We start from the raw sequence: 12030 nt of genomic DNA on the forward strand, positions 1-12030 counted from the left end.
TGTACAAGCATCTAAATTGAAGTTATTTGAATATCTCAACATATTTTAAAATACCAGACTAAAAACATTACCTATCTGTATTTTTTGTATGTAGTTATGATTGCTTAAAATTCAAATAGGTACTTAAAATCAATTCACTTAGAAATAATATGTATTGTAAAATAAAAAGTACATTTAGTATAGTTATCCTGAATAAATATCTTGAAGTCATTATTTTAAAATAAAAAATAATATAAATGTATTGTACGATAAAAATAATAAGCATTTCGTGATTTCAAATCATTATATTGTAACTGGTATCATTGGGATTTTACCAACATTCTGTACTCTATGGCCTGTGACGATAAAAATTATTATTATCGTGCTATTTTCATAAAAATGTTTAAAAGTTATTCTCTCAAAATATATTGAAACTTTAAGCATTAAAATAGTATCAAGCAGCTTAATTTATTTAATTTAATAATAAAAAACTATAAGATCAACGCTTATAAACTGGCAATAACGTAATTTAAAAATAAAAAGAACCAAAGACAAAGTTCGTGGTGCTTTTGGTAAAGTCTGCCATGTTTTGTCCTACTTGTCGCGCTTGATCAACGCGTTCGCGATTTCGGTTCCAAAACCAATAATTTACTGAATGTAACACGGGCTGTGCTTTGTTTACAAATAGTGTAGTTGGTGACGATATAATTGCTTTAGTGAATTTTAAATCTATCGATCAGTTTTGATACTTATGTGTTTAATGGTGTAGTTCGTATTTCGTAAAATTTTGAAATCGTTCACTGGTTCGCTTTACTTGAAAGCTATGCAAGATTATTGTTAGTCTGTACAGAGAATTGTTTTTATTTAACGTGGTGAAATAAGTGACTTCTCTGTGACGCAACCCACGTGCACAATACAGCAAGCATCTCTCATGCATATTTGTTATTATTTTGTTCGCGGCTAGAGAGTTCGATTCGAGTCCGTCTGATTCGGATCGAAGAAGGCAAATCGCGTCGTCCGTCTTGCTCGCTCTCGTCGCATTCCGTAACATTGCGTTCAATTTATTTTCATAAATTGAAATAGAACGGTGATATTTTCTCGCGTGTGCATTATTGTTTTGGTGTGCAAAGAATAGAGGATAGTTGTGGTGGTGTCGGTGCGGCCGGAGCGCACGTGACGACGAAGTGTTTGGGTGTCAGTCTGGTAGGGTTGGCGGGCGCCGGGCGCACGCTACATTCCGCCTGCACTCTGCAGTGCGGAGCGCTGTAGGCAACGGAGGTGAATCACCGCGTGTCGTGTTGATCGTGCTTATTTACGCGAGTGCATCGTTAAGTGCGTGAGCGGAAGTGCGAAGGCATGTGCGGCGCGAGTTGGCGCCGATGACACCGCCGTCAGAGGCGACGGCGTTTTTAAGCCAGTGAGCGAGTGTTAGCTATGTTTCTTGGGTTATGAGTGTGTGACAAAGTTTAGTGTACTGAGGACACTGGAGCCCCTAGACGGAGTTGGGCCCGCCGGGGCGGCCCTGGTGCTTCTCGGGGCTCCGCACGAAGGCAAAATGGCAGCGTGGAACCGCCACCACCATTTCAACATGCTGATGGACGAAAATGCCAAAAACAAATGTGAGTTCATGAACTTTTGATTTATTTATATAACATTGCATCATTTGCATCACAATGTTTGTTTTTATTTAACATAACATGCTGCTGCAGCTGAAAAACACATTGCAGTACATTTGTATTGTACCAAAGCAATCACTTACACAATAATTAAGACCTCTTGTTATCATGATCATTTGTGTATTATTTTTGGTAGCTCAATATTTTCTCCATATCAAAATATCAAAGATTGAATATTGCAGGTAAATTCTATACTTATTTTGATATAGTTCTTTTTTACAAGATAACATTTTTATTGCATGTATTATAAAGGGTGACTTGTTAAAACCGTTATTAAATGTAGGTATTTTTTGTCAGGTTACAATTTTAATCTCTCATAACTTATAATTTTAGAGTAAACAATGACATTTTAAGATTTTATTGTACATAAAATTTATTCAGATTACCAAAAAAAGGTTTTTATTTCTTTTTATTGTTTTTCCTTACGAAATATTTCTTACAGTAATAAGTTACGGCTAGGTAATGTTTACTATTTTTTAATTCAAATCAGTTAAACTTTCACCTATATCAAGTGACCTGTATATTCCACATACTACAATATTATAATTATTAATAATTTTATTGCACATTAAAAAAAAAAAACGAAAGAAAACCGCCTCAATGTTATACAAATTGTTTGACTTATTTCTCTGTATTTTATCCAGACCAACAAGGAAAATCAAATAATAACAAAGCTGCCCTAGTACTTAATGATGTTATTACATAGCTGGGTCGTATCAAAAAATACTATTTTTATGAATATTAATGTTTAATATTATAAAATGTTTTAAAATTGTTATGATATTAATATTTTTAAAAAATTTAAAGAAAATTATATTGATATAACTTCAACTACAGCATGAAAATAACAGAAACAGTATAATTATCTATACTAATATTATAAAGCTGAAGAGTTTGTTTGTTTGTTTGAACGCGCTAATCTCGGGAACTACTAGTCCGATTTGAAAAATTCTTTCGGTGTTAGATAGCCCATTTATCGAGGAAGGTTATAGGCTATTTATCATCACGCTACGGCCAACAGGAGTGGAACCACGGGGTGAAACTGCGCGGAGCAGCTAGTAATTATATATTTTTCATGTTTTCCTCAGAAAATTTTCTATTAATTATTCACCGACATTAATGTACCCTTTGAAGGTTAAGTTTTCCTTATGCATATTGATTCCGTTTTATAATATTGATAGTTATGGTATATTTTGTTTGAAACTTTTATTGTCAATGCTAATAAAGATGACAGTAAAATTAATTTAAAACTCAATAAAAGTAACTAAGAAAAAATTAAATTGTCCGTCAAAAGTTATTGAATGATTTCGCTGAAAAGAATATCATCATTCATCAACCTGCTGTTTTTAGGGTTTTGTTTAAACTTCACAAATTAGTGCATAAAATATATTATGTACATATTAGAAAGGAACAATATATAACTACTCAATCTATTAGTTGTTATCATCATAAAGAGCATAATAAACAATTCCAATAATTTTATACTAATTAATTGTAAAAAAATATATGATATTTTACTTTTTTTTAGACATCATTTTACATGATACAGATATTTATGACAATACTTTCATGTTGCTATTATTAATTGAATAATTACTTTTGAAATAAGAAAAGTATAGTTGCTCTATTAATTTTCGTGTAATCACTTTAAACCAAACTTTATCTATGGTTAAAGTATATAGGGATAAATTTATAATTAAGTCATAAGTATTTATGTATGGTTTGGTGTATACCGTAAATAAATAAATAAAACTCACATAATTCACATAATAATTATTAGTAGGGATAAACTTGGATTGGGTTGTAATGATAGATAAAATTGTCATAGTAAACAAATGTGTCATATATAAATATTTAGTTGATATGTTTTTAGTCTAAGATCTGGGATTAGAAAAATATACCCTTATCTGGTATTTAGATGAAACAATTTTTTATAAGCTGATTTCAATATCATGAACTTATAAAAACAACCTCTGCCATCATAAGCCTGCTGCAATTAATAGTAATTCATTAATTAACAACAAGAGCAGTGGTGGCTCAATGGTGAGACCTCGGACTTCGAATCGATAAGTCCGGGGTTCGAGACCAGGCGAGCGCGCAGGAATTAAATTGATTTTTCAATTAATCTGCGCATGTTGTAACATCACCACTGCTCGAACGGTGAAGGAAAACATCGTGAGGAAACCGACATGTCGAAGAATTAAAAAGTTCGACGACATGTGTCATCCGCCAACACACACTTGGCCAGCGCGGTGGATTATGGCCTGTACCCTCACAGGAGGCCCGTGTCCCAGCAGTGGGAACGTATATGGGCTGATGATGATGATGAATTAACAACTAATTTATTTTCAATTTTTACTTTGTCATGTTAGTTACATGTAGTAAGTTAAAACCGTCAATATTTTATATTATAATGGCACACACTTATTATAATTAAAAATAGATAGTTTCCACTTAAAAATAAATGTTGTAAAATTATGAACCTATTGATAAAATTCAATCCTATCCTACTTCCTACTAATATCATAAATGCGAAACTTTGTGAGGATGTAAGTAGGTATATTATGTGTGTGTTTATTTCTCTTTCACGCAAATACTACTGAACTGGTTACAATGAAATTAAGCACACATATAGTTAGAGGGTAACTTGGATTAACACATAGGATAGGTTTTATCCCGGAATTCCAACGGGAACAGGAACTACGTGGGTTTTTTTTAAAACGCGGGCGAAGCTGCGGGTGGAAAGCTAGTCCATACATACATTCTTTTATTTTTTGAAAAAAAAAAAACGAAACATTTACACAAACTAGCAGCTTTCTTTTAGTCTTGTTAAAACCTTTTCATCAGTACATAGTCATGACAACTATTTTCACTTTTCAGGCATGATGCATAACATACCTACTTCTATAAAAGCTAAACAACAAGTTTATTTCCAGTATCCCTTGATATTCAATCAAGTATATCATCACATGAAAAATTTGCCTGTTGTGTAAGCATAGGCCTTTGATGTTCTTTGTTAAGCTTGTAACAATCAAAGTTGTGCATCAAGTTTCATGGATTCTTGATTCAATGGACACAATACAATTTTCCATTCTATCACCTCCTTTAGTGAACACAAGTGCATGTGAATCTCTGTGTGTGTAGGTGTGTGTGTACATTGTTGAATGCACACATCCCTCTTACCTGTGGATATCACTGCCCTACATCCCTTTGACCTGATTTTCCACTGGCATTTGAAGAGGGTTGAGTTGTAAACCATATTACATGGCGCTTTATGTGCCCCCGTATTTTATTTAAAAGTTACATTTACGTATTTGAGCGAAGTTATACTCTGTATGTAATAAACGGATCCGACGCGTAAATTTTGTGCGATGTTTTTTATCCCTTCATCATCTTAAATACATAATTCTATATGTCGTACACGTGTATAATACGTCAGTACCTAGATTAAGGTATTTTTAATCAGGTAATTAAAATATAAAGTGTCGTGACGCGTTTTAACGAGATCGATGTGTTCGGATACGTAATGTTATAAATAATGTGTAATTTTGTACACCACTATGTGTCAAAAGTATAGCAACGTCCTATAAATTGCCTAACGTGCCCACCCTAAACTTTGATCTAATTCACTTGAACCCTGCATTGACGCTTTTATTAGATAACAAGATTTTTACGCCTCTATCGGTTGGGGTAGAATTTGACAGTATTCAATTGGTACACAATTATCCCTATCACCGTTACAATAGCAGTAAAGTTGGATTATTGCTTCATTTTACTAGATTTTTGACAATACGGGCTGTCGGGAATCCGTGGGAGTTATTATTTATTTAAATTCCTCTAGGTGTTGCATCATGTAAGGTAGTATGGTATCCAATACTTCAGTTTTAGATCAATTACGAATTAATATTAGTTTTACATTAAGACGTCTTATTATACGTAATTTATTTAACGGAACGTAAAATCATCTTCAATCTTAACTTATCTCGTCAGTATAAAATATTCACATGGCTATTTTAGATAATGTAACTGCAGCAACAATCGGATTCAGTTACAGCAAGAATTTAGCGTTTTCTCGAATTCCATTGAACAGAACGTTTGGGATTCTCTCTACACCCACGCGCTTGGCACTTCATTGGAGATAGTCACGCCGGATCTACCTAAATAAAACAAAGATACTGCTCCCGATACCCAGTTTCTGTGAAATAGAACAACTGATGTTTGATTAGTTTATTGATAACTTTTATCAACGATTCGACCTTTTTAATCTTGTTTTTCACGTTTCGCTCACAGATTATTAATGCTTAATGCTTTGTTCAAAAATAGCCCGCAAAATACTTCTAAATTATAGGGCGATAAATGGATAAAGAACTAGAATGGGACAATTACAGTTGGAAATTTATATACTCTGCCTAGACCCTTATACCGATTAGAAAGTTACTCAATAAAATACTGGCTAAGAACTTTATCTATAGGCAATTAAAGGGATCGAGCTTTAGTCCTGTTGACTTATCTAGCTTCCGTTTCTGGTCCATATTGTATTTATTTTCAGTTTATAAATACATATTGTTGTTTACTAGAATTTTAATAATGTCATATTCCTAGATCCTGTCCAATATATATTTATACTTTTTACAAAAATAATGTTCGAAAAGAATGACTTGATGATAATTTAAAAAATAAATAACATGTTCTATTGAAAACAGTAACATAAAAACAATGTGTAAAAGTAAAAAGTATATAAACGTACTAAAATCGTAATGCGCGTCTTAGTAACACAGAGAAAAGCTCTCTCAAACCCGCATACGAGGTGGGATCAGAGAGCCGAAATATTTACAGCTCTACCGAAACCATCAACAGACTCGAATTTTTGTCCGCAATCAACTTTCATTCACTGTCTGAATCTGAAAGCTGTTGCTATGCGGATGTTGGTCTCACTGCTGCTATTAAATCCAAACGCTCGTGCACCGAGCGTCATGTAGATGATATCGTGTTTCGAAAGTAACTTGCTATAGTTTACCTGTGTTTAGCGTTTTCTCATTTCCATTGGTCCGCTTGTGCTCGTTAACATTTATTTTATCGAAATTTGCACTTATCGCTTTCATTGATAGGTACCTTAGCCGCACCCCACTCAGTTACCGCGGCAAGTTGATTTCTAAAGAAATTGGTGATTTTGTAATAATTATTGTAAACTATATCATTTTAAGAAGAATGCATCGAGCTCGCGCATAGCCGTTAGATTTTTAACGGTAACCGTTTAAGTGGTCATATCTTAGAAGCGATGAAGTCGGGCTGGCTCATCGGTGAATGGTCACCTTTCTCCGACACACAGTCTAGACGATCCGTCTTCGACCTGTGAATGAATTCTACATTGGAATGCGGAACCAATTCAATCGAGCCCTACCTTGCGTTGTCGACAACGCCGCTACAAGTGAAACTGTTTCCGATAAGTAATTAAGAGATTTTTAAACTTCCCATATGAGGAATGTAGGCTAAGTACGTTTTGAATGAGTTTGTGATACTGTGTTGCATTTTCACATGTATATTTTAAAATGGAAAGCAAACGAGCATGCGGGTCACACTATGATAAAAAGTCACCGCTTCCTATGAATGGAATACCCGCAATAGTTACAATACCAGGATATTATTTTCCGATAGGTATTTACGGGCATCTTCGGTTTTGATCTAACTTAATTGAAAATTACAATTTTGAACGATTTGCATCTAAATGAATATTGTTAAGTGTTTCTTTAAACAGTTAGCACGTATGACTGAGTGATAAATGATTGATATTACTTTTTGTGGCATTGCAAGTTGCAACAGTTTGTTGGGACTGCGCGCAACGGGAGGACCTCGCGTGGGCCACAGTCCACGGCTATTGTATATAGTTATTAATATACAATTTAAATAGCCAAGATTTCTCCGCCGCGGCCGGTCTGTTGACGTTCTACTTGCATTCGACCCATTATATTCGCGGCAACGATTTCATTGCGCACCGGCGACCATTTGCATTTTAATTGGATTAAGTCTCACTTACGTATCATATTATTCTCGGCTTTGGTGGTACCTATGACTTCTTATAATATTCTGTATTTTTAAAATTTAACAAATATTCAGTTATCTAAACTGCAATTTGCAACGAATAACCACACCAGCTAGATACAACATTATAGTGTCATTGCTTGATTATTATTTATAACTTCTATTTATATTTATTTTGTACTTACTTACGTACGATTTAATGTTTCGATTCAAAGATTAGACATATGTATACATATAATAGTTATAGGAAGTTCCTTCTAGTCAGGAAAATGAGTTGCGTGCTAAAAACCGTCGTGATTTTAATTTGCTGTACGTGTGTACATATTTCGAATTTTCCACCTGTCACGTAGACGTAGTATAAATACTTAGTTAAGTGTTATTATAAGGTGCGTTGTTGCCGGAGTGTGACGACTCAGCCCTAAAGTGCCCCTCGGTGTCAACGACCGGCCGCGAAGGTTTTTGCGCGGGCAACGGTGGTTTATTTTAATAATTGAATGAGTATGGAAAGTAACAGCTCACAACTAAATAAATATGGTTGTGCCAATATATGTTTTGAATGCTAAATCGTGTACGCCTTGGGGATGACGTGCGCAGATGTTAACCTATAGCTCATGTGGGGAAAATATAAAACATTTTTAAATGATTCGTCCTTGATTAAATATTGAGTGTGTGAATTCGTCTTTATATTCCCCGTAACTAATTACTGTGAACATGCCAAGTAAGTTTTCACATTTAGAAATTCGTTAAAAAGTCTTTAATTTCTAAATGTAGGTATATAATACTCGCGTAAAATCAAACACTAGAAAATACTAACTATTCACAGTAGTGCATACTCTACTCCTAAAAGTAATTATTATATATTTTATGAATATATATATATATATTTCGTTTTATTTGCAAAATGATCTGATCGATTTATTTTTCCTGTAAGCAGTAGGTACCTACGTGGTTATTTTGTGACCTTCACACTGTGTGTTCATTGCCCTATTGATATGAACGGGTACTTTCAACGGTAGAAGAAACAAGATATATATATGTACTGTGTACTGTTGGTAATTAATGGATATGCTCACTTGTCTTATATGGTTACTTCCTGTAAAGTGTAAACCATATTGTAATTATTGTTGTGTGCTGGTCGTTAAGTTTTATGAAAAAGTACGACGAAATTAATTGGCAGACATTAAACGATGACAGTCGCATCATTCATATTATGTTAATGATTCATAAGTCTTATATGACTTTTAAATAACTCAGGCCCCGGAATCACAGACACAATAGAAAATCTATTGTGTCGTGGACCGATCGGGCCGCTTGGGCCTCAATGGGTTAAGAATACATCTTGAAAATTGTAATAAAACAACACTGTTGAACGTAAGTTTTATCTCGATTAGGTAGTTCAATTTTATAAGAATTTCAATTTGACTGATGAAAAACTTGATGCAAGTTTATCGAAACTTGTGTATATATGTGGAAATATAGTATTCGCCAGCATCCCAACTGGCCCCAACGTCGTTGACCGCTGGTTTTTGCAGGCAATCGCCGCCTCACTTATCTAGAGCGAAACACCTACATACTTTGGATTGGTTTTTAGATACTGTGATATTGTTTTATGGCTTTTATCCAGTGTGTTGAAAATCTTTACATCAGTAACTATGGGTTAATTCAAAGTATTTATATTTAAATAATATTATATCAAAGACTGTGAATGACATGATTCGTCCTGTAGCCTGCTGTAGGCAGTTAGTTCTCTTTTCAGTTTTGTGGTCTCTTGAATTGGTGAGAAGAAAAATAATGTTACAGTTGTGATATATAATATGCTGATGCGAGTCTGTTGAGAATTTGATATTGTGATAACTGCTTTAAGTTGATGTGTTGATCTTGAATCTGTGTATAACTACTTTTTTCATAAATGTTCCGTAATAACATTCATTACCAATACGTAACCATTGATTACTTAACAATAACTATGTCTGTTTGTGTTTAATTTCATTACAATTAAGTAACTAGTCTGTGTTAATGCCAATAATTTGTGTTGATTCCTTGACATGATGGAGCATTTTGATACTCTTGGATGCAACAGAAAGATTGCTAACTTGTAAACCCATATTGAGTAGGTACTTTGATTTTCTTTTCGACGTTGCTTACTTCCTCACAAATAAAACATTAAAGTTCTACAAACAAGAACATAAATTAATACAATAACAAAACATAGCAAAATAACTAAGCACTTGAAGCGTGCCGCAACGAATCACGCGCGCCGTCTCATTCACATTTCTCCGAAATACTTTTTCCTCGTCGTAACGGTCAACGAAAGTCGAGTCTCCGAGAGCACAGTGACCGAATTTGTTAGCTATCTCCTAAGCTACAATTGCGAAGTCATCAATGATCTATTTAGTATACGGTAACGGCGCGGGCGCGGTGTTTTCGCGCGCATACCCGTCGGGCCTCGGGTTAACGGCCAGACGCGCGAACCGGCCGTTAAACCTGAGCTCCGCGATCTGCAGTTAGATGGTCTCATCTATAATAACGTCCAAGATCTGTGCACTGTCCAAACTCGCCGAATAATGAGTGTCCATTTTCCTCAATTCGCATTGCGTGGTGTGGAAAGGACAGAGGTCACGGTCATGACACACGTGCCACACGCGTTGGGTTGTCGCCCTGGACTAAGCTTTAGTGTACCTACAATACATACTTTATTATTATAAGTATGATATTAGGTACCAGCCATATTTGTATAAGTCTTTAGACTCTCCCTTTACCTAACAAATAACTAGACATTTAATTTCCGAAATTGCAGAAACATTTTTTCCAAATACTTATGTAATACAATGGAGGTATATTGTTTTAAATGAGCATCCATTTATTAATATGCATTAAGAATTATTCGTTTAACCCCTATTAAGTAAGACTTCGTTTTTGTCCTGCAAGTAGGTACTGATTCCATCATATTTAGAATAGAAGAATTGACCCTACCAACATTGCTAATTAATCAACGTCTCAATTTCGGCGACTCTTTGAAATGTAGGCTTATATTTTTCTATATTTGTTTCTTTTCTGTATGATTTATTGTTTTTTCTACTTCCTGTACACAGTTACAATAGGATGTTTCTTATGGACAATACTGTATTGTATTTGTTATCCAACTTTTCCTTAATGAGCTTTACCCATTTGAGTATACATAATACCATAAACGAACAAAGTAGTAAGGGAAAATACCTGAACGTAAAAATTATTATGTTTTCGTGATTATTAAAATAAACAGCGGCACTCCATTTTTTCTTATTCACAAACAAGAGGTATTTAAATTACAGTAATAACTGTAGTAAATAAATAATAAATAAAATCTTTATTTGAATTCATACATAAGTTTGTCATATTGGATTGGGGTTCAGGCCCCCTTACTAGGTATAACCTGTATTAACCTGTAGTAACGTTTCGTACTCGATGAAAACTCGCACTAGGCACACTGTTCCTTCCCTAGTATTGTAGTATAACAAATATTCGACGTATTAAACAGTGAGTAATACTGTAAAATCCACTCGATTGTAATTATGTTGATATTTGTACTTGTGTGATTCCTAGAAAATCACAATTGACATACGACAAAACAGACCAATGAAATTTATTATGGCTCCAAGGGTCTTATTTATGCGACAATGCTGCCACTACGAAAATCCACTAGATGCATTATTCTTCTGCCTAAGTACTTAATAGAAAACCCGCTGAATTATTCACCATTCCAACAGCTAATAAAATCGTGCTCGACAAGACGTTGGCGGTCGATATGTAAAGAGATGAGATCTATTCCGGAATAATGTGTTGGTGGGATTGTTTACGCTACGGCTCCGTTCTAGGAAGGATTTTGTCGTAGTTTGCTACCCGCTTGTCTCTAGTTTGTTCGCTAGCTCAGACGGGACGGGTACACAGGTGGGACGGAGCTTTCAGCGAACGTCTGCAGTGGTGCTTTTTCATTCTTTGTTTGCGTCGAGGATTTGCATACAATCGAAGAAATTGCGTGGCTAGCAGCCGGGAAAAAAGGAATTTGGCTCGCGTTATGCATATGAGTGCATTTAATATATGTGCTGGAATTTGTAATGCTCGCAGTAATTTTTATCGAGACATTTTTGGTACCTAATACACATTTAACACTTTAAGGGCCGATTTTTAATCCTTGCTTAAAATTTATCCGTCCAATAAAGTATTGCACGAACATTTTAAAATGTTACCTGTAAACTGTCATATACGGACAATTAGAATAGATTTTTGAAATGGTAGTTTAATACGTTATTCGATGAATAAGTTTTAACCAAGGATTGAAAAATCAGCCCTAATAACT

At 34.6% G+C, this 12030-nt stretch overlaps 1 protein-coding gene across 1 annotated transcript in view; it reads left to right on the top strand.

The window, feature by feature from the left end:
- Nucleotides 1-557: 557 nt before the first annotated feature.
- Nucleotides 558-12030, top strand: part of LOC123697333 (serine/threonine-protein kinase minibrain) — a 129898-nt gene continuing 118425 nt past the window's right edge. The window contains exon 1 of the mRNA XM_045643810.1: nt 558-1598. Within this exon, the coding sequence (XP_045499766.1) occupies nt 1535-1598 (64 nt within the window). The 5' untranslated portion in view covers nt 558-1534. The remainder of the gene's footprint in view (nt 1599-12030) is intronic.

The sequence above is a fragment of the Colias croceus genome, chromosome 14 (genome assembly GCF_905220415.1).
Source record: "Colias croceus chromosome 14, ilColCroc2.1".
NCBI lineage: Eukaryota > Metazoa > Arthropoda > Insecta > Lepidoptera > Pieridae > Colias > Colias croceus.